Raw genomic sequence first — 24,586 nt, 5'->3', positions numbered from 1 at the left:
CTAAGAATCAACTGTGATGTGCTATAAAAAAATAAACAATAGAACTCCGGTTAATGTTCAATACAGTAAGTGATTCCGTTGATGTCCGATGCTTTTGTTTTGTGAAGTATTTCTTTGAACCATGATGCTACAAAATAACAAATTTTGATAAATCTAACTGATTTAGTAGCTCAATAATTCGTTTGGACAAAATACAATATATTAAAACAATAAAAAAGAAAATCATTTGTAAGTATTTATCTTTATTCAATTAATTACATCACCATAAATTAAACAATGGCTTCCCTTTCCTTGTAGACCCTAACAAAGCTAAACACGTGACAACCGAAAATGTCTTCACGTTCGAAGAAAACTTCGGTTCCTACCTCGACGTCAGGGGCCCAATCGGTGTCCTCGTCGGCCTCGACAATCTCCAGTATGACTGGGTCCTCGGAAACGGCTCTGAGTCCCTCCCGGAGGAGTCGTCTCCATGAAAAGCACAGTCTGATCAATCTCAATGATCGGTTGGCCTGTTACATCGAGAGGGTGCGCTATCTGGAGCAGGAGAATGCCAAATTGTCGCTGGAGATGTCCGCCTATCAGGAGAATGCCGAAAGAGAGGTGGCCAATCTGAAGAATATCTACGAGGGAGAGCTTACCGATGCGAGGAAGTTGCTGGACGAAACGGCCCGGGATAAGGCAAAGGTTGGTAGTTAGACGTAGTTTGCATGATTGTTCTGTTTGAGTCGGACTTACCAATATTTCGGTGGTAATGTGTAAATTATGCCCAAAATGTTTTCCCTGTGTTTGAAAAATCAAGCAAAAAGCCCATATTTTTTTAATTTCTATTTAGAATTAAACATCAATTTTTTGAGCAATTTTTAATTCAAATAAAAATGATTGACATTTTTAAAGTCTAAAAAACAATTTAAATCAGCTGATGTACTTTAATAAAGAATTTATCCTTTTTCCTTTTTTCTATAGTGCTAAAAATTTCAGACCTAGTTTTGACTAATTTGGGAGGGTAAATTCAGAAACATAATAGATCATTCTCTAAAAGCTTAAGTTTTTGAGATCAAAGAGTTGATATGAAAAAAAACATGTAAAATTCAATGTAATTTGCAATACACTGTACTTGATTTATATGCATCATTTAAGCAAATAAATTTAATCAATGATCAACTATCTCCAAAATATCAAGATATTTTGGCTTCTGCGAAATAAACAAAGGAAACGTTTATTAGTTTTTCACAACTTCTCTATAATCATCTTTTAATAATAAAACCAAAATAATCCGCAATTTGATAGCGAATTTAAAAAAGTTTTATTAATTTGAAGACTTTCAATTGTTTATGTTTAAAATTATAATTCTTGATAATTTATTCTCAAATTAAGTGGATTGAGCTTATTTTTAAAATCGTGTTTTTTTTTGAAAAGATGGGTTTTTTCTATACACAATTCAGAACTCAAAGTTAAAATTCAGTTTTAGAATTATGTAAATATCCGTCCTTCTAACAATAATTTACATTTTTGTTTAAAATTCAACTTGGATTCGTAATTGTTAAATGCTGAAGTTTTCTTAGGTAGATACAAAACATTTCTAATCCTACTAACAAAACATGAAATTAAATTGGTGGTTTCAAATCAATGAGAAAACTCAGGAAATTATACTTATTTCCATGTTCTAAAACAAAAATTCCTTCCCTTATAAAGATCTGTTGAATTAAATTCAATAGCATGCAATTTTGAAGTTTGCATGAAATATTTTAAAACCAACAAACTAAATTTGAATAGGGCGATTACGCCAAATGAAGTTTTATACTGATATGTACGTTCGGAGCCATACAGTTGCGTTCAAGAAAGAATAAAATCGCGCAGAGCAGCGCACAAACTTCCAACTTTGACAGAATGCCATTTCTCTCACAGTTAAGGATTTTTCATTAAACTTTTACACAAGCTAAATAGATAAACTTATAAGCTCTCCATTCTATGAGTTTTGAACATTTTGCGGGCACTAGGATGAGAAAATCAACTTTTATTGTAAGAGTAGGGAAAATTTAGATTGCCTAACAAAACTAGCTGTAACTTTGTCAAATTTCACGTTTTCATCTCAAAATTTTGTAAGATTATGTAAAAAAGTAAGTTCTGAATAGAATGTGTCAAAATTTTGTCAAAATCGATCAACGCGGTCAAAAATTTTAGCGGATTTTATATGAAGTTGGTTTGGGGTAGCAGACAATTTTCTTATTTTTCGATGATTGTATGTATGAAATCAATGTCTTTGCGTTCTAATCTTCGCAGTTGGAATATTTTCATTCTTGAAATGCTTTAAATTTATGCAAATTTTAATTTTACAATAATCTTAGATGATATTGATGGGTTGACTTGTGTTGTTTTTCCTATGGATTGTATCAATGGATTTATGAAATTATAAATACATCCGTCCATAAGAATGAAATCGCCTGTTACCCCGAAACCAACCTCATATTCAAACCGCTTCAACTTTAGATCGCGTCGGTCGATGTTGATAAAATTTGGCCACATACTAAAATGGGCTTTTTTTACAAAATTTTAGATGAAAACGTAAAATTTGACAAATTACAGCTTTATTGTGGGACAATCTCAATTTCCCTACTTTTACTAAAACAGCTGTTTTAAATTTGCGTCATCACTTTTTATATGAGCGTTCAGGGTGCCCAGACAAAAAAAAACCCTAATCAGATCTTGAGTGTCAATTTGACACTCCTAGCTTGAAATAGTTATATCTCTCTTGTTTTTCAACCGGGTTTTTTCTTAGACTATGAACAACAGAAAACTGAAGTGCTGTAGCTGCACTATAAATTTTGGATAAATCAGTTGAGAAACAAGAGAGATATAGCGTTTTGGCAGGAGTGTAAAATTGACACTCCAGGAACTCCAACGGGCGAAAGTTTCTGGGACGAATGAAGTTAAAGTAAAAATTTGATATTTTTGATTTGTCAAACTAAAATAACATACAAAAACCCAAACCCAAGGAAATCGTTTTTGGGCCTACTTACCCTTTTCTGAGTGTTATCAAGTAGACTATTAGTGTTTTCGTTTATTGGCAGCGGCAACCTAGTTATCCACGAGTTTTGCCCTATCTGCTGTCATTGTGTTCGTTTATTCATTCAGAAGTCCACCAGTTTTGCCCGAGGTTTGAACCTCAAGCAGGCGGTTGCAACCCGTAGAAATTGTCAGTGTTGGGGGTAAGCATTAGGGTGAGTATAGCAACCATATATTTGCATCGTCCAGGGTGACGATTTTATTTGTTTATTCAGGAAAAGTTTTTCCCCGCGCCAGAAGAGAAAACGAAAACGGCAAATTATTGTTCCCGCGTTGTTTGGGCGTTGCCAGGTGAATTATATTTCTTCTTACAATTGCCGAGCATTCGAAGATTCTTTTTACTAACTAATAATTCAAAGCTAACTTGGAAAATTTGAAGGAGGGAGGGAAATGATACACTTCCTTCAGTCGATAATCAACTGAGGATACAAGCAAGTAGCTAGAGAAGTTAATTAGTAGATATTTAGGGTTTTCAATACTGTTCAAAGGAAAAATCGACTAAGCTAAGAGTAGAGATTTACCGAGTATTCGGGCGGCCGAATACCGCCCAAAAACCGTTAAGCCTTATATTCGGTTACTGAATAGTCGAGCTAACTATTTGGCCGAATAGGCCGTATGTTTCGTTTTTAAATTTACTCAATAACAGACTTGTCAAGTTTTTCAAATGGTGTTGGATAATTTTGAAAATATCCAATAGTAATCATCAAAAACTTATGGTTTCAGTAAAACATCTTAGGACACACTCCACGCGCTTGTGCCGCTTAAAAGTGATTTTCGTCCATTCGCGTATCAAAAAATCTCAAACTTGTCTATAATTTTGATAATTCAAATCACACAAAACCAACGAAAAAAGAGAAGAAAAAAATTAATACATGTTTTTGTTGGAAAAAATGGTTATTTTGACAACTTTTACAAAATAATTAATTTAAATATATGGATGAATTTGTTTTGGATTTTTTTAAGTACGTTTTGAAGCCAAAAATTCTGAGGTTTATATTTTTCATGAAATTTATTTATAGTTCATGATCTTATTTGCAAGTTTCAATGAAAATGTTCAACATAGGTTTCGCCATTATTAAAAGATTTACAAAGATATGGATAATCGAAATTTCCATCTTTGAACCTATTGTTCATACTTTTGTACTGAACTGGTTCCTTCCATTAGACCTACAATTGAAATTCCTATAAAAAGAATGATTTTCCTAAAATAAATTAACGAATTTATAAAAAAATGTTCTCTTCAATCAAATTTTATCATGAAAAATTATTACAGATTTTTAATGATTAAAAACAATTAAATTTCTGTTATAAATATTTCAAACATTTTTACTCTCCGTTAGCTCAGCAGAACAATATTTGAAACTTATTTGTGTTTACTAACTTTTGGGTTATTTGCGTAAAGCTGACAATAAATGTTAGAAACGTTCAATATTGGTTCTCAATTGTGTCCCAATTAAAAATTCGCACCTTACTTGATTTGTAGGTATTGAAAAAAAGTATTGGTGATGTCATGTATAAAAATGGAACATTAAAGTCAAAAGTCTCCTATTTTTGGATCCTTTACTAACTTTCCAGGGTTTCTATTGATTTTCATTTTTTTTTAAGGAAAAATAGGTAGTATGGTTCAGATTCTTCACAGTGAAATCAATTTCCCTTTTAACTTTGGCTTGGACAGTTAAAAAAAGAAATTCTTCCTTATTCACACTGATTTCTCAAACCGCGCCCCACTATGTGAGCTGTTTGAATTACTACTGATTAGAAGGCACATTTTTAAAAACGTTGAAAATTTTATCAGAAAGACTTTTTATGGCAAAAATCGGTATGGTTTGATTCACGAAGAATAAGAGTTCATTGTGTGCATAGTAATATCTTATCCTATGCTAGCAAAGTGATTTATTTACAATTTTCGGCGTTTTAGGACTAAAGTAGGTCGAAAGTAGGAGCACTCACCCTGCTTTGATTATCGTTTATTCCAGCACTCTTGATTTATCCAGCCTTCCCAATAAAACCAATTGGGTATTGGAGTTAAGTCAAATCAGAAAGGGCAGCCCAAATACTGTTTAAAACTTCCCGATTTTTCCCGGATTGATTCAAATTATTTGCTACATCAAATAAAAAAATCAAATTTCTTCTTGAAAATTTTAAGTTTTTGTGTTCTAAAATGATTTTTCAATATTTTAAAAATGCACATAATTTTTGTTCAATATTAAAATACGATTTTTAGCTGCTACTGAAAGCTTGAAATTTAAGATCAATTTAATTTTTTTCTCTTGTATTTTTATAAGAATAATGTCATAAATTTGATCATATTGGCCATTTTTTATTAGTTTTCAAAAATCAAACTGACCTCAATTAGCATAAAATTTGAACCCGATGAGCTCAGGGTGAGGTGGACCAAGTTTCAAAATTCAAATTGAATTCAAATCCTCATTTCATACTTTTCAAAACACATTTGATAATTTTTTTTTTATTAGAAACTGCGTAATATTTAGAATAGATAAAATAACTCCTTATGTTATCGTCCAAACGTTTGGGATCACCCGGCCACCAAGTTTGGTGTATCGACCAAAAGTTTGAAATCAATCTTCCAAAACATGCAATTTTTTTCGTGCATATCTCTGTCATCAAACAACATATCGCTAATATGATAAATTAATAATGTGAAAACTACCGGATGATGCCACATATAGGAGTACAATTCTTTATAAGGTTTAGAATATGTGGTTTCCAAGATAACCGATTTCCTAAGGAATCCTAGGAAACCTAGGAATTGCAAGCGATAAACTTCTTCTAAAACGTTATTATTGGGAATCGGAGATGAATGTGAAGCTAAGTTTTAATTCCACGAAAGATTGTAAATTTAGTTTTAGCGACGTTCAATGCGAGAAGGTTGTTTTGAAGATATTTATCTATAACATTGAGATCGTATTTCATTTCCGATAGTGTAGTTTCCACATCATGTTTAGAATATTCGAGTAACGTATCATCTGCGAAAAGCCTTGGGGTGTCACGTAGAGTAAATCATTTTAGTAAATCAGAAACAGTAATGGTCCAAAATTGCTTCCTTGAGAAACGTCTACAGTTTTATGTAACTGAGAACTGAAACCTTTGCTGGGAGCAGAAAGGGCAGAAATAGGACGGTGACTGTTGACATCTTTGGGATCACCAGATTTAAACACCGGACGAACAACAGTTTGCTTCAGAGACTCAGGATACTTGGCTAAACTGTTATCGTTTAAGGATGAAAATAGCTTATGAGTTAATTTCAAATGGTGTTTTTGTAACGTTGATACCGGGAAGCGATCGATTCCAGGAGCTTTGGAAGCAGTTTTAATATAACCGTTATCACTTCGGAGGGTCGTAAGATAATGCAAATTTGATTTGGAGATTAATTCTGGGATGAGGAAAAAGTTTTATTAGAGTTTCCCAAATCTGAATACTGATTCTGATTCTTTAATTGAGTAAATATCAAAAAGACTTCTCGAATATACCATATTGAATTTTGATCCAAGTTATCAAATTAACTGAAAGTTCATATTTTTTTTTACAGATTTGGCTTTCTTGTTCGTACTGCTAAATGTTATTTAACTATTAAACAATTTCTGCATTCCAATTTTGATGAAAAACACTGGTCCTCGATTTTGACTAAAGCAGAATTCTAATTCAGCAGCCTTGGTACACTAAATTTCACAATTGGAAAAATCAAGTTGAATTTCAAAAACAGCTTAAACGCGGATCGAATCAGCTTCAAATTTAGAGTGTGCTGTAAATGAGATGAAGCGGGAAAGTTTTTGGACCAACATCGTAATTCTTGTTCCAAATTCAGCTCTGTTACTCCACGAATAGCTATGGATGACATATTTTGAGAATCTTAACTACATCTTAGCCATGGAGAGAATATTAAAAGATTAATGAATATAAATTTTCATAAATCTCTTTGTAAACTCAATTGTCAACGTTTTATAGGTAATTCTATATATTCTATAGAAAAACGCCTTTTTTAATTATTTTGGGCTGGTTCATCCCTGCATTAGAAACTTTTTTTCAATCTCCTCGCTTATGTTTTTGTGGTTTTAAAACCATGAAAATAGTTTCATAGAATTCTAACCAAACATGGGATAAAATCCTGGCATCAACTTATAGATACATTGTGAGAAAAAAATGTGAAATATCCGGGATACTTGTTATCGATCTATCTAGATTCACCCTTTAAAAAGGGTGCTAAGATTTTTTTTGTAGAATGCATGTGACCATTTGAATCTTGATCAGAAGCTACGGGCTCAAATCTTGTCTGGAAGCTATTGTATCAATGTTCTATCATTATCGGTGTTTCGAGTTTCCTCTTGTTAGATTCTACCTCATTTTAACCTTTTCAAAAAGCTTCAAATTTCGTTGTACGAATTGTATATTTAAAACGCACTGCACGTGTTATGAAGATCTAGAATGAGTGTTTATAATATTTTTAAGTCACTTTACATTTTGGAATGTTTTCAAATCAGCTTTTGTGTGAAATTAGGCAATAGTGGTATGCTTGTATGCGAAATACATATTGAAAAATTGACAAACAATTCAAAAAAACAAAATTTTACTGAACAAATTTATTCAATTCATATTCACCTCATTAACTAATACTAATAATAATTGATTCCGAATTGTAATGTTATAATCAATTTAAATTTTCAGGCCGAAATCGACGCCAAACGGTACATGGAGGAAACCGAGCTGCTGCGGGTCAAGCTGAACAAAAAAATCAAAGAACTGGCCGAGCTCGAACGGGAGGCGCGAATCAGCGAGGCCAGAATCATCGAGCTGAGTTCCAGCTACAATAATGTATCCTCGGAGCGAAAGAAGCTCCAAGACGAGCTGAAGGACCTTGAGAAGGACAATGTCAAAATGAAGAAAACTTTCGAAACCATGCGAAAAGATTTGGAACACGAGACGTTGATTCGGGTGGATTTGGAAAACAATATCCAAAGTTTGCGCGAAGAGTTGACGTTCAAGGAGCAGGTTCACAACCAGGAGCTGTCGGAAAGCAAGATGCGTCGCCAGAATGAGATAAGCGAGATCGATGGGCTGCTGATGGAACAGTACGAAACTAAGCTACAGCAAACTTTACAGGATTTGAGGGATCAGTACGATCAACAGATTCGTATGAATCGTGATGAAATCTCCGATTTATACGATGCTCGAATTCAGAATTTGGAAAGTCGGTTGAATGAAGAACGAGCTCAGCACGAAGATGAGCGCCAGAAGTTGGAGAAAGAACTTGGCCGTATGCGGGATGAAATGTCTGTTCAGCTCAAAGAGTATCAAGATCTGATGGATATCAAAACATCTCTGGACATGGAAATCGGGGCCTATGACAAGCTGCTATCGTCGGAAGAAACGCGGCTAAACATCACCCCAAACGTGTCCAGTACTACGGCTCTTGGAGCTTCGCTGAGCACATCTCGGCCTCCATTTCGAACACCTTCGCTCAAGCGTAGACGCAACGCCCTCGATGATTCGGTAGATTTCTCCATCAGCTCGACTGCCAAGGGTGACCTGGAAATTGCCGAGTGTGACTCCGAGGGAAAGTTTATCCGAATTCACAACAAATCCAAACAGCCCTACAAACTTGAAGGATACAAACTGGTTCGACGAAGCGATGGCAACGATATAACGTTTAAATTCTCAAAATCGTCCAAAATCGAGGGCGAAGGAACGGTTACTATTTACGGATCAGCGTCCCAGCAGAAAGCCGATCCTCCCTCAAATCTAGTGATGAAGGCACCTTCCTGGGGTGGTTTGGGAGAAAACGTAACGGTACTGATTAATGCGGATGGTGAGGAGATCGCTCACTGTCAGCGTATTCGAGCCAGATCGACTAGTCGCTCGGTCGGACCCCAGGATAAGTACTTCTTGGAGGAAGGCGGTGCACGGGTTGGCGTCAGTGGTCAAGGGTCTACTGCCGAAGGGACAGATAAAAACAATGAACAATGCTCGATAATGTAAGGAAAAAGGATTCTGTAATTTTTCATGTTTTGATGTAGATTGGAAAACAAACTTTATCTGTGTAAATAAGTTTATCATTGTAAAAAAAAAACAGAAAATTCGGAAATAAAATAAAATATTTTATGAGTTACTCATTCCATGTTTTGTTTTCTATCCTGGAAGAAAATTATGGAATAAAGCTCTTTGCAGCAATTTATTCCGAACTCTAGCCAGACTTTCCTAGTAGAATGCAGTCAAGGATGCTCGGACATTGATCATTCCGAATTCAGCCAACACATCTGTTGGTCCCGAAGTCAAACGAAAAGGTCAAAAGAACCAATAATAAGCCGGCAAACAACTTCCGAAGATCCTCATATCGTGACGAAACAGGTTCAAGTATGCGTACATGTCGAGCTCTATCTGCTCTATCGGTCGACTGCTGGATTGGGTGCTAGTACACAATAAAAAAAAGAATATCAAGTATCAAAAAGTAGAAGGAAGTTTTCGTAAATGCGCATATTTGTAAATATGCACATGAGATTGAGTCGATTTGGGATCATTTTAGAAAACCCTGGGGTCCTAAAAGCTTTGTTTTGATTCAAACCTCACCCATGATTTTTTGTAGAATTTCTGAGTAACGTTTACTTGAGTAAATTTGTAGGATTGTATAGGAAAATTTAATATTTTGTACAGAAAAATTAGTATCACTTTTGTTTCTTCTGTCTGTGGAACCGAGCCTACTAATAGTTTTTGTGCTTATTCATAAATTAGTTAAAAATAATTTTCCGGTGGAAAGCTTTGTTGAAGACCGTAACTTCGTATCTAACTATCTAAAAAAAAGTTATTAGGAGTTCAACCGGTGTATGTCTTTTGGCATTGAAAAACAATAAATTCAATTGACATCACTGCTGGGTGATGACAATTGAATGTTTTTCAACAAATGTCTTTTGTCATGTTTTTCAATGACAAAAGACATTGAAACAATAAATTCAATTAACATTGAAACCCCAGTTCAATGTTAATTGAATTTAAAAGTTCAAATTTACTCATGTAAACGTTTCCTAAAGATTCTGCAAAAAATAATGGATGAGTTTTAAACCATAACGAAGCTTTTTAGACCCAAGGGTTTGGAAATGCAGAAATAACCCCAAACCGACTCAGTCTAATGCACACACACACATATGACAAAACGGCTGATAAATCAACCTACCTTATCAGTCCAGTTTAAGGGAAATACGCTTTGATTACGGGATGTTGCGTTTCATTAAATGGTTTTTTTTAATTTGTGAATCCACTATCGTGATTGAAATAGCCATTTCTATAACGTTGGGGCGGCTGGATAAACGAGCCTTAAAATTATGTTATTTTTGTGTATATGTTTATTTGTAAGTAATTTTTAAATGATTAATTAATTGAAATTTAATTAACAAAGAAACAGAACTCAAAAAGATGAACTTCTTTGATAATGGTAGCGAAACCAATCAGGACATTTTAATTTATTTGAATATATTCAAAGAAAACTATAAAAAAATTAACCATATAATTAAAGTTGAATCTACTATTTTGACAGTTTAATTATTTATATCAAAATAGTTGAATCTACTATACTCACGGTTGAATTAACTATACAAGTATCGTTGAGTTTACTATATTTATTGTTGAATGCACAACATGAATCATACCATTATAGTTGAATCTAGTATATGTATGTAGTTGTATGCATAAAATCAATCAGCTAATCTTTTATATTTATCGTTGAAATCTGTTCTGGAACGAAGGAGCTCCGTTGAATCACCCTAACACCAGAAAAGGCCCACTAGCAACATGGCGATGCTGCGCGCATGAACGGCGGTAATGCGCACCAAAATCATCGGTTTTCCTCGGACACGAATAGGCTTTTTCCGAAGGATCGAGCCACCGTCGATCCTTGACTCGGTCTCTTTTCCAACCAACTAGCATCAGAGACGGTAACTAAGTCGAAGGCCTGCGAGCCATAGTCAGAGGCCCGAGCGGCCTAGTCAGGGGCCAGCATGGCCATAGTCAGAGGCCTAGAGAGGCCAGAGTTTGTGTCGGAATAATTGTATTGTAGTTCTAAGTTGTAAAAATACAGTCCACTAAATCGTTTGTAATGTTGTTTGAAAGAATGTGTACGGTATTCATTTCATTGAAGAAAGGTCTGATGCTGTCGATCCATGCCCTCAGGGGCGATCCCGAACGAAATCTTTAGATTTATAGTTGGTCGAGAATTGATCAGAAATATAGTTTAATATATGTGGAATATTGTTGGAATAACTTTACCTTATCCTCCGTGCTTATCAGGCAGGTAAAATGCCACTTTTAAGAAAAATAGGAAAATATAAAGTTTATGATTTTTATCATTGAAACCTCAAATCTAAGCTCTAATAATAATCAATATCTATATATAAAAATGAATGCTTGTCTGTCTGTCTGTTCCCTATAGACTCGGAAACTACTGAACCGATCATCGTGAAACTTGGCATCTGAGGGTTTTTTGGCCGAAGATGGTTTCTATAATAATTACAAACCGCTCCGACTTAAGGGAGAGGGGGCTCCCATATAACTTTTGTTTTTATTCCCACCAACCAAAAGTCATGGCACCCATTTTGAAAATTTGAAAAGGGAAATTTTGGCGGATGTTTTTTTCCTTCTGCTGTTTAAAGCCGGTACGAGATATTTGGATGCAATAATGAGCCTACATGTTGGATTGAAAAATGCTACAAACCTGTTAGGAATAAATTGGCTAAAATTGTAGTGGCTTTCAAAGGCTCTTTACCGCTGCTGGAAGGCTTTGAGGGTCTACAAAAACAAACAGTGAACTGAACAGTGAACACTGAATTGACTTCTTCTGCTGATTCGGACTGAGTGCTCAAAAACTGATGAGCCGATTTCCATAAATCCCAGCTTTTAAAAGCCAACCATTTTCATATTTTTGGAAATCCTCATAGAAAAAGAAAAACTAATTAGATTGTGAGTTATAAGGCAAAGGCTGCGATTTCAAAGCTTCAATAGGAATTTAAACGGGGGATTAGAAAATTGATTAGATTATTAAATCTAAGGTTTTAAGTTTTATACAGTTTCATTTCATAGGCCAATTTCTAACTTTTGAGTTATCATTGATGACCAATGTAGTCGATTCAACCATCCAATTTTGAGAAAATTTATTGTTAAACTGTTTAGTATTGCGAATTCAAACAAATGATATCTTAGAATTTAACATTGATTACTCTTTAAAATATTTAATGGGATGTTTGTACCCAAGAATAGAAAAATTGAATTGGTGACTTCTGTTCAGAGATGATTTGTTTTCGATAACTTCAAAAAACTGTTAGTGAGCTTTCAACATTTAAGGTAAACTAATAATAAAACAGTGTAAATTAAAAAAAAGCGAAAAAATACACACATACAATTGAAAACATGCAAAGTAAGTTTCTATCATGGTTCAACAAAGTTCGGAAGTCTTTTTAGAAATTTCTGAGTTAATAAAATTAAAACAAACCAATGTACAAGAAGATTATCCATCTTGAAAAATGGGATAGTCTCCAACAGAGATTTTCATTAGATAGAGGATAGGAAAGATAAAAAAGACCGTTTCATCTTTTGAAGAGAAGAATATAAGGCCAAATCTATTCAAGCTTCCTAAAAAAGATGGATGTATCAAATGTTTTTCGTGAAAAGAGGACGCAATCCGAACAATTTTTGTAAACTTCTGAACCGATAAATGTAAAATTAGGGGTGAAACCGTTTTGAAGACCGGGCATGGTTTCTTCAATACTTTCAAATCATTAAAATCCAAAAAAGGCTGGCTCCCATACAAAATTTACAAAAAAAATAAACAATTTGAACATTTTTTTCAAAACTACTGAACCGATCAGAGTGAAATTGTCACGTAGCTGTTTTCAAAACCGGGCATGGTTTCTATAACACTTTAAAACCCCTTCGAATCCTAAACGAGGGGGCTCCCATACAAAATTAATGAAAGTATGACACAATCCAAACAATTTTCGAAATCAACTGAACTGATCATCGTGGAATATGGTATGTAGCCGCTTCCAAGACTGAGAATGGTTTATATTTTCAAGACCCTCCGAATCCGAAAAGGGCGGGGGGGGGGGGGCTTCTATACAAAACCAATAAAAAAATGTCAAAATGTCAACAATCTTCGATAGATTTTTGTTTAAAATGATAAACGTAAGCGTTTTGACAAAGTAAAATTTATTGAATTGACAAAAAAAAATTTACAAACTCAGATGATATATTGTTTTGATAGACGCTTCCCATTGCACAGTGGGGATTTTCGAGCCAAAAAAGGTAACCAATTCAGGCAAGAACGCCTTGCATAAAAAAACAACCATTCTTTATGTAAAAAAAACACAAGGAATCGAATGGTCTACACCGCTTTCTGATAAAATGACTCTTAACGTTTCATTTTGTCCGATTTCCCCTATTTTTTTGGGTGTAAAGTTATAATTCCGATTGAAGCCATCTATCTTGCAGCAAAAAAGTCATACAAACCATACTTATGCATCGATTGATGTACTACAGTTTTTGTTTTCACTACGACAAGTGGCTCATTTTGCCCGTTTTCCCCTAAATTTAAGATTTTTTTCAAAGAAATGCAATCAAACAAATTGTAATCCAACAATTTTTCATCATGGATGATCATTTTTTATAGAGTTATTCATATTCTAGCTAATCGCGTTTTTTTGTACTAGAATGAATATAAATGGCTAAATATCCCCAACTTCCCCTAGCCTTTTTAAATTTATGCATAAATTTCACTGTAACAATCGAGCGATTCACATACCAAATGCAAAAACCAAGTGATTAAATGTAAAATTTGTCGCTAAAGTGGTGTACACCGCTTAGTGCTCAGCTAACGAGAATGGCCGCAGTCACCCTGATTTCCCCTAAAATCGAGGGATATGTGGAAAAAAATCAATATAACAAATGACAATGCATCATAAAATGCACAAAACTGATTGAAACAGGTGTAAAGCTTATTGCTGAATCGAATGATGTACACCGCTTAGCGTTCAGTTGACGAGAAGAGCCTCAATCACCCCGATTTCGCCTAAATTAGTTAAATTTCTTTGAAAAATACATTGTTACAAACGAGAATTTGATTTAACAGATACAAAAAACATTGAATCGGGTGTAAAACTTATTGCTGAATCAATTGATGAACACCGCTAACCGTGAAGTTGACGAGAAAAGCCACAACCACCCCGATTTCCCCTAAATTTATGCAGTTTCTTGGAAAAAAAACATTGTAACAAACGAAAATGCAAATGAACCTATTAGCAAAACATTGAATCAGGTGGAAAACTTATCGCTGAATCGAATGAAAAACACCGCTTAGCACTGAGTTGATAAGAAAAGTCTCATTTTCCCCAATTTATCTGAAATTCCTTCATAATCTCATACAATATGAACCAAAAAATCGTAGTAACAAATGAGAAACGATCGAAAAAGGTACAAAAACATTAAAACATATGTGAAACTAACTGTTGAATAAAATAATGGACACCGTTTAAATTCTGTTGATGAATTAAGTCCTATTTGACTCAATTTCTCCTAAAGTCTGCTTCATTTAATATTGGAACAAATTCTTTTGCTCATGGTAGCGCTCCTAGTGGACGGATTTGGAAACTTTTTTCACCCACGTGTCGGGAAATTCATTACCTTTCACCATGTATTTATGTCATAACACCAAACGATAGCATTTTGTAAACAACCGCCATGGAAGCCGAACGGAGAGATCAAATTGTGCACAGTTTTCTTGAAAATCCATTGTTGTCGGCATCGAAGCTAGCTAAACAGCTTAAAATGCCCAGAAATACCGTATGGCGTGTTATCAAGCAGTACAAGGAAACATTGACGACGGCTCGGAAGCCGCATTCGAAGCGTCGGAGTGGAACTGTCGACCGGAAACTGCGTGGGAAAGTCATCAAGGCCGTCAAGAGGAATCCCAATCTTTCAGACCGCGATTTGGCCAATAAGTTCCAGGCCGCTCACAGTACGGTGCGACGAATTCGTCTCCGGGAAGGAATAAGGTCATTCCGAGCCAGCAAACAGCCAAATCCGACGCTGAAGTAGAACAATGTGGCCAAAATCCGTGCTCGAAAGCTGTACGACCAAGTGCTGACCAAGTTCGACGGATGTAAAGTCTGCTTCATTTAATATTGGAACACAAACAATTGCGTGTAGTTCAGTCATTTATTAACGAATTCATAATTTGTTTTTCATACAAATGTAGCATTTTCTTTACTCTTTCATAAAAAAAAATTAAAAAAATTATTCATTGCTGTTTCGAAGAAATTCTCGTACTCGTACTCGTAAGAAAACTGTGCACAATTTGATCTCTCCGTTCGGCTTCCATGGCGGTTGTTTACAAAATGCTATCGTTTGGTGTTATGACATAAATACATGGTGAAAAAATGAATTTCCCGACACGTGGGTGAAAAAAGTTTCCAAATCCGTCCACTAGGAGCGCCACAATGAGCAAAAGAATTTGTTCCAATATTAAATGAAGCAGACTTTAAATACTTGCAATTTAAGAACAAAATTCTTGTAACTTTCGAGAATGCATCAGAAAGTGCACAGAAATAACTGAACCATGTGAAAATCTACTTGTTGAACAGGATGATGTACACTGCTGAACGAATTGATATTGGTTTAAAATAAACATGATGAGGCTCTTCTCATCGATTCGACAGTAATACTCAAACCAATCTCATTAATACAAGAGCTTTTCGTTTGTTACAATTTTTTTTCGAAGAAATTATATGAATTTAGGGGAAATCGGGGTGGTTGTGACTCTTCTCGTCAACTTCACTCTTAGCGGTGAACATATTTTGATTCAGCAATAAGTTTTACACCCGATTCAGTTTTTTTTTTGTATCTGTTAAATTAAATTCTCGTTTGTAACAATGTATTTTTCAAAGAAATTTAATGAATTTAGGAGAAATCGGGGTGATTGAGGCTCTTCTCGTCAACTGAACGCTAAGCGGTGTACATCATTCGATTCAGCAATAAGATTTACATCTGTTTCGATCAGTTTTGTGCATTTTAATGATGCTTTGTCATTTGTTATAATGATTTTTTTACACATATCGCTCGATTTTAGGGGAAATCGGGGTGATTGCGGCCATTCTCGTTAGCTGAGCACTAAGCGTTGTACACCACTTGATTCAGCGACAAATTTTACACTTAATCACTTGATTTTTGCATTTGGTATGTGAATCGCTCGATTGTTACAGTGAAATTTATGCATAAATTTAAAAAGGCTAGGGGAAGTTGGGGATATTTAGCCATTTATATTCATTCTAGTACAAAAAAAACGCGATTAGCTAGAATATGAATAAATCTATCAAAAATGATCATTCATGATAAAAAATTATTGGATTACACTTTGTTTGACTGCATTACTTTGAAAAAAAATCTTAAATTTAGGGGAAAACAGGCAAAATGAGCCACTTGTCGTAGTGAAAACAAAAACTGTAGTACACCAATCGATTCAGCTGACATTTTTACATAAATAAGTATGGTTTATATGACTTTTTTGTTGCAAGGTAGATGGCTACAATCGGAATTATAACTTTACACCCATAAAAATAGGGGAAATCGGGCAAAATGAGTCGTTAAGAGTCATTTTATCAGAAAGCGGTATAGACCATTCGATTCCTCGTGTTTTTTGCATAAGAAATGACAGTTTCCCAAAATTTAGAACAGTTTAGGCGATCGTCGCAGAAATAGGTACCTTTTTTTGATCAAAAATCCCCACTGTGCATTGTAATGAATTAAGACTCTCATATTCAATAAACGGAACATTCATTATATGTATTATCAAAGCCAAAGTCCTAGTTTTTTCATTAAGAGACTTTTTGTGTTATACAAAAGAATTAAATTATGTCAAAATTTCAACTTTAACGTATGCAAAGTTTAAATTTGGTTTCTACTATTTTCAATTAAATGAAATGAAAATATTATAAGGAGAATTGCAATATTGCTCAACACATAAATATGCACATTCAGCCAGCCCTGCTATTTTTAAAATCTGTAAGAGATTTTAACATAAAAATTGTTCCGATGTATAGAAAACAGATGTCTGCTAAAAAAGTTAAAGTTTTTAGACACCAACAGAACGCGAAAAAAGAAGAAAGCACTTGCTATCAAAATTTTTAAACCACTGTTTCTTTTTCCTCATAAAGAATATCAATTCAAAATATTCTGATGAATTGTAGTACAGACTAAGGCTGCCGAAAAAAAGCTGTGTGTTTTGAGAAAAAAAAACCTGATTTTCTGGGATTTGACTCAAAAATTCTGTGTAAGTTTTCTGTGATGCTGTTTCCTTTAATTTCATTGAAAGTTTGTGATAAATTGGTTCTTTTTTATATTTGAGTTGGGAAAAATTAATCAACATTTCCAATCTTATCAGTACGAGTAGTAAGAAATCCAAATTTTATATTGGCAAACAAAATGATGATGTGTGATGAAAATTTGCTCAAAATTCTGTGAAATTACAGATTTTTCTGTGATTTCGGCAACCTTGGTACAGACCCCGTTCATTATTGGAAACATTCGATTTTGGCACATGTGCCAAAATCGAACGGTTTTTTGGAATTCCTTATGGTTTTCGCTATGAGTGGACCAATATGATTAGAAACACACCATAAACTGGTTTTTACGTTTTTAAATGGTGATGAAATACAACAACAAAAACAAAATATAAATTTAAAATTTATACTGTACCGTAAACTGAGGGAACAATGATCACTTTTTTAATTCATTTTTTAATATTTCGGAAGCGGTTGCTTATTTGTAACACTTAAAAATTGTAAAATACTTACTGAGGTTAGGAGTATAAAGCATGATCATTGAAAGCAGAATATTCAAAACATATTAGTGGCTAAAACAAAATGTTTGTTACAATATCAAATTTCATCTTCTAAATTGCTGTTTGGATGCCATTTAGCACAGAAAGCTCAAAACATCAACTACAGTAATTTTTTGTTTGGACTCAATTGAATTTTCATCGTTTTCTTTCAAAAACAAATATACTGAAAAGATGGATAATATTGCTGCATACATTTAGGGGAAAATTTCTCAATATTTTACAGCATAGCATAGCATAGCATAGGGTGACTACACACATTTTGCATTGGCTGATACACGAGGTACAACTGATAATCAAGAGCAACGCAAGATGCCAAAATGAGTATCTGGATTCAATATTCATTCCAAGTGCTGCTCTTGAAGATCAGTGTGGTACCATGATGCACACCGTGACAAGTTAATGTAATCATAAAAGGGATTCTGAAACAGCAAAAATAACTCTTTAGGTGCAGAGAACTCATACGACCCATAAAGCTGTTTCAGAAAGGAATCGGAAGGGATGTTTAAGTGGAAAATCCTACATGGCAAATAGGATTGACGAAATATATATAAATATAATTAAAATAAAATGAAACAATCTCACCAAAGTCCTTTAAAAGGCGATGAGGGAAGGAGACAGCATTTGATTTATATTTGATAGTCCTGTTGTAGAAATGGTGGTCATCTCTGCACCATCCAGTCACTGTTGCTTGATAATCCAGCAAGTGTTTATGAGTCAATTTTCTGGATTAGAGTGCTTCTTTTCTTCCGCTGATCTTTTGCTTAACACTCTGCTATCCTTACACATATTTCGAAAAGAAGCTCGAAAACAGATAAGAATCATTGTTTTTTCACGAAAACAAATGAGAAAATGGCGAGGTCGGAAAAAACTCCTTCAACAATCTGGATCTCTTTCAGACATAATATTGACACTGGTCCTTGTAAGACAAAATGTAGGTATTCACAACACTCGGGTCGGTTCACTGCAATTAATGATAAAAAAAATCCACAAATATTCTCCTCTTTTTAGCTTTAAACTTTAAAAAATCCAATCAATTTATTTCTATTTGAGAATATTTTTCGCAGCACGAAAAAAAACGCGTGTTGACGCTTCAGCACACGCCTACTCCTTAAAATCGGAAAATTTCTCAATATTTTATGGCCTTAAAAACAAATGAAATTTCACCTTCATGCAATTTCTTAGGCCTAGTGAACCTTCATATAAGAGAAGCGACATCTGATCCCTCTTAAAATGAAATATGTGGCAACATCGCCGAAATCTTGGACAAAAAAATTCCCAGCACTGTTTTCTGGCTCAATGTTCAAGCTCTAAAGTGAACGCTCCTTCAATCCAACAAAATAACATTGAACTCGATGCCCGAAGGATCGCGATAAACGGTATGAATGACTTGAATTTCGTTAATAATCAGTTAGCTTTCTAACTAGAAACATGATTCACCAAAGCATTGGAATAAAATTGCACCAATCATAAATTCATATGACAAACTAAAAAATTATCTGTTTGAACTATAACAACAATCGCAATACCTTCCTTGGTTGAGTTTTCAATAAGAAAGGTAAAAGCTCTGCGACAAAATGCTCGGATCGATTGGAATCGATTTTGACAGTTCTTTTGCTCGATTGGAATTTTGTGTTTCAGATGTCACTTCTCTTATATACAGCTTCACTACTTAGGCCCACCCATTTTTCCCATGTTCTTTTTTTCTTCAAACTTATCCATTTGATAAGGTTTTTAGCCATTTGTTCAATACAGGCTTTCTCATAGAAAATGTCCTATTTTTGAATATCCAAAAATTATCACAGAATGTCCATAAAAATAACACTAAAATTGTACCTACACAAAAGAAAAAAGCTTGCTTCTAAATGCTATCATTTTAGCAAAAGCGGGGTTTGTCTGTGAGTCTTCGAAAAAACAGATATTTCAAAATTTTAAAATTACATTTTAAGTAATATAAATAATCCTAAACGACAAACCAAATTAAGCTTATTTGAAACTCAATTTATAGGCTTTAAAACGTAGAAAACAGTTTTCAGATATTTTAATTTCAGACTTAGTTAATGATGATTATCTTCAAAAATTTAATGTTGATCAAAGTTCCCCCAGTTTACGGTACACAAAAAGTCATAAAAATTTCATATAATTGAAAAAAAATTAACCAAAGACTAAAAATAGCACAAAATAAATTAAAAAAAAAATGACGGAGAATAACAAGATTACCAAAAATGACAAAAAAGAAAAAATATTTTTAAAAAAATAAAAAAGGTCTAAATGCACCATACACATGATAGGAAAAAATAAAAAAATGACTTAAAATTGACTTAAAGTTATGGTTTATTTGGAAGTAATAAGTAAAAATATAGTTGAGAAAAAAAACCGTGCGGTTTTGGAAACATGCGATTTTGACAACACAAATTGCTGCCAAATTGGTGCCAAAATCGCAAGGGGTCTGTATTTTTAATTCACTAACGACTGGTGGCAATCTGTCAAGATTATTAAGAGTGCGTACTTTATTTTGTCCAAGTGAAAACTGACTGACTACAACTACGCTTAAGTGTGAAGAACGTATTAAATTTTTTGTCCAATTATTTTCACAAGTCGTTTATTAAAAATACTACAATTCATCAGAATAGAATCAGAATATAAATTGAAATTCCTTGTGTGAAAAAAACATACAGAGATTCGAAAGTTTTGATAGCAAGTGCGAACTTTATTTTATCGCGTTCTATTGGAATATAAGAGAAAATAAGTATTCTTCTTAGTATGCGCATTTAGCCCACCTCTCCCCTATTGTTTCAAATATTATTATGAATTGAGGAACGTTCTTTCCATTAATGAAATGTTCAGATGAATGCTCCATGATAGTTCGTTTATTGTTTAGTACTCGTTAGACTAACTAAGAAATACAACAAACGGGGGGATACTGTTCCAGTATTATCTACGATAAGTTGTAGCATGGTGGTTCGTTTCCGATCTGATTTACTTCTTAAAAAACTCACAACTTGTAGCCAGTAGTAGGATTTTTATTCAGCACTCGCCGGGTTTTTTGCGGGTTCCATAAACATTGAACGGTAACATTTAACGAAGATATCAATCTTGACTCGAGAGATTATTGGTTAAAATATATATATTTCATAAACTTAAAATTTCCGCTACGACGGAAATTTCGAAGGATAGAGTTCACTTGGTGTGTAGAATAATATGTAGATTCTTTTCAACAGATAGGTTCAATCGGTAGATAGTAAATGTCTTCTAAATATCTTAGGCGAAACGATAAAAAAAACATCTTAAACATGTCACACAACACGTACACTTTCTTCTTTAGGTGATAATATAACGCGCTCGGAAATTCGACTCGATAAGCGAGTTGTTTCTACTTCTTCTAGATTCTGGGATCAAAAACACTAATGACGATCAATATAAATATCTAGGTTTGTAAGATAAGACACATTTTGCTTGATTTCACGAATCTGGATTCGGGGTTTGATTGTTTAAGTCTGTTTTTTTTCGGACAAAAAATACATTACGTTGGTATAAGTTCAGACGTTCCTAGAATGTTCCTTGAAGAAACGGTGGCCTGTATCTGTTTTTTTTTTCAATGATTTGTGCTTGACTGCCTTTGTGAAAGGTTTCGCTTTCCGGTTTTAGTATTTCGTAGATGACATAGGATTTACAGACGAGGTACGTAAGTTGATAACTAACACGACCGGGGTTGATTGCACACTCCTACACGATAGGATACACCTATGGGTTTGGTATTCTTATGTTCACCGTTGATATACTCTTTGTGACCCGTAAAAAGTTAAGGTTTAAGGTTTCTACTACATCCGTTTAAAGTGTACTGCTTTGAGGTTGAGTCACTACAGTTTGGATTTCATCTTGGTAGGAATGATGTCCTTCCACCAGGAGGCCTTTTCCAGCGCTCCAGGATTGGTCATGAATTCGGTTTGAATGTTCTCGTACAGACGTCCGTCCGATTTGCCGAGCACTGAGTTCAGAACCCAATCCGGAGGTGCCAGGGCATCCGCAATAGCCACTGCAGAATCCTTGAACCGACCACATTCTGTCAGAAGGGTGTTCCTTATGGCATCGGCAAAACGTGGTCCACTAGCAAATCCACCGGCATAGAACGATGCCAAATGTCGATCGATGCACCACATTCCGTAGATGAGATACACACTGTTCAAAACAGGTCGAAGTTCCTCCGGATAGTCACCTCTCGCGCAACGTTTTCTGCAAAAATAAATATAAAACAAGTTAATAAAATATTTCTACAGCACTTTTGAAGAAAATGTTACCCAAAGCTAATCATCGCATAGTACTCGGCATAGGCTCTGGTGAGGTCTCTCGCACGATACACCTGGGATTCGTTGCGGGCCGTGAAACGATCCGATCCATTGGCACTGGAGGCATCGATCTGCTTCTCGGTCGATGTCAGCAGCCAGCACATTAGCCATTCGAAGCAATGCGTTATGACTAATGAAGAAAGGAGTATAAATAATTTGATCAATGGATAAAAAAAAATAATAAATGGATTTGAAATACGTTTGAATTATAATTATAAGAGCAAAAACGGACTTGAAAAAAAAAACGGACATCGACTTAGATTTCCCAAACACAAAAGAAGTTTAATCCATTCAGAAAGTCGACAAATGCTATTGAAATTGACACCTGTGCGAATAATTTATTCTTGAGTATCGTGTACACATTGAAGCTCGTTGAACGTTTGACGACCGCTCAAACCGAAGCCCAGGTCAATTTTTTCAATGCTTAATGTTGGGCACAGGTTTACCAAAACGTTTTCCCTAACTCAGGAAGCTTTGAATATAAACACCTTGGATGAATTTATCCTCACTAACAGGGCTAACAATGAAATAGACGAGCTGAGAATCTGCTGAGAGCTGAGATAACAGTTGCAAGAAACCCTCTATGTGTTCTCCATGTGCATTTTCTCTTAGGTTTGTTTCAATTTATTTATTATTTTTATTCACTGACAATTGGCTCTTAATTTGAACCCAAGGAAAGGAAACAAATTTGATTCAGTTATCTTGATCATGATTGGAAACAGCAGAGGATTCAGAGAAGTTATTGCCCTCTCACATTCATAGCGAAGGTTTATATTTACTATCACTTACAGCAGTTAACATTATCAGGAGTGGTCTAATTAACTCCCTGATTTTGATGGAAAAGCCCAACCAAAAGGACGCAGTACTTAGTAACATCGCTATGCTGAAAGCCTCAACGACAGGAATTTGCGTCAAAAAGTAAAGGGCATCATCGTCTCCGAAAACGATTAGCATAGGGTCGAGACGGTCCAAGTAACCTTGCATTTTTATAGCTTGATATCAGCATTCCAGTGCTAAATTACGCTATAACAGTACATAAAGTACAATTTTGCATTATAACAGCATTTCGAGTGCGATGCTGCCTCATATTAGAATTATTCCACTCTTTTAAAATGTAACTAGCATTTAACAGCTTTGCACAATGCTTTTGAAATGCAACATAGCTCTAAATCAGAATGACAAATGCTACCCAGAAAACCATTTGGTGGGTATTTCGAATATTCAACGCAAATATATGTGCAAATATACGTGTAAATATATCGTATATAATGCAGCAAAGCTAGTATATACGTATCATTTTGGAGGCCATGTAGGTACATTAGCACACGTATTCTTGATTTGGATTGTATTAAATTACGATTTGCACGACTTGTCATGCGCATCATTTACGACTACCCTGATTCTTTTTGGAATATACTATGACAATTTACATCATCATATAGATGATTGAGGTTGTAATCTTGCAGGTCTTCGCTCAATATGCGATTGGGAATATCTTTAATACGACAATTTTCGTAACAATATGGAAAGTTTGACGACTTATTTGGTCGTCTTTTGCGAATTGAGTGCAGGGCTCTCATTTTCCGTCAGTTGAATAAAAATAAGATTTTTTTTTGGGATTTTAAACCAATTGGTTTATTCATCCCCAAAAATAATAAAAATAAGATCATTTCAATGAAATGCGTATTTGCTGTCAAACTCAAGTTTATATCGTACAAATTTATGATTTGCCTAATTGCTGATTTTTGTCAACGTTATTGAAGTAATTGTTAGTCCCAGGACTTCATCCCCTGACGCAGAGATGCCATTCTCTACCGAGAAAGACGGAGACCGGAGAATAAAACACCCCCGTGCGATAGCTGCAAATCACCCGGGTGAGTTTTTTTGTACCTCTCCACACATTATTCGCACCCCGGTTTCGAAAGCCACACCCAATTCCAATAGCTCTGGCGTGCGACAATTTGTCACCGTAGAACACCCCGGTGAAAACACAGGGCCGACTGGTTTAAGCCACAAAAAAGCAAAGACAAAAACAAACACGATGGTGTGCATAATAATAGCATCAACAAACGGTGAATGTTTCGGGCGAGTGGTTCAGGTTCATATGTGTTGGTAAAAGCAACAAGCCAAGCCAGCTGCCGTCGCTGTCGCTCTCCGTGGTGAAAATATTTTTTCACTGTAGTGTGTGTTCGCTCTGTCGTGTTGTTTTATAGATTCTCTACAGAGGTTCGGCTAAAAATCTCTGCGGCGCGTTTCAGAGAATCTCTACCGAGAATCGAAAACCGAGCAC

The 24,586-nt window shown here is 34.8% G+C and overlaps 2 protein-coding genes across 6 annotated transcripts in view; one reads left to right on the top strand and one right to left on the bottom strand.

Moving 5' to 3' along the window:
- Positions 1 to 60: 60 nt before the first annotated feature.
- LOC129748692 (lamin Dm0-like) lies at positions 61 to 9,153 on the top strand. The gene is made up of 3 exons (XM_055743371.1): positions 61 to 228; positions 298 to 684; positions 7,747 to 9,153. The coding sequence occupies exons 2-3, from the start codon at positions 331 to 333 to the stop codon at positions 9,055 to 9,057; spliced, it is 1,665 nt and encodes a 554-aa protein (XP_055599346.1). The 5' UTR covers positions 61 to 228; positions 298 to 330; the 3' UTR covers positions 9,058 to 9,153.
- An 11,645-nt stretch (positions 9,154 to 20,798) lies between these two features.
- Positions 20,799 to 24,586, bottom strand: part of LOC129747135 (peroxisomal acyl-coenzyme A oxidase 3-like) — a 67,997-nt gene continuing 64,209 nt past the window's right edge. For all 5 annotated transcript variants that reach the window (XM_055741170.1, XM_055741173.1, XM_055741171.1 and 2 more), the window contains 2 exons: positions 22,249 to 22,426; positions 20,799 to 22,183 (listed from right to left, as the gene is read on the bottom strand). In XM_055741170.1, the coding sequence (XP_055597145.1) occupies positions 21,811 to 22,183; positions 22,249 to 22,426 (551 nt within the window). In that variant the 3' untranslated portion in view covers positions 20,799 to 21,810. The remainder of the gene's footprint in view (positions 22,184 to 22,248; positions 22,427 to 24,586) is intronic.

Source organism: Uranotaenia lowii, chromosome 2, assembly GCF_029784155.1.
Source record: "Uranotaenia lowii strain MFRU-FL chromosome 2, ASM2978415v1, whole genome shotgun sequence".
In the NCBI taxonomy this organism is placed as follows: Eukaryota; Metazoa; Arthropoda; class Insecta; order Diptera; family Culicidae; genus Uranotaenia; species Uranotaenia lowii.
The sequence above is the reverse complement of the archived record's forward strand: the minus strand, read 5'-3'. Positions and strand labels throughout refer to the sequence as shown.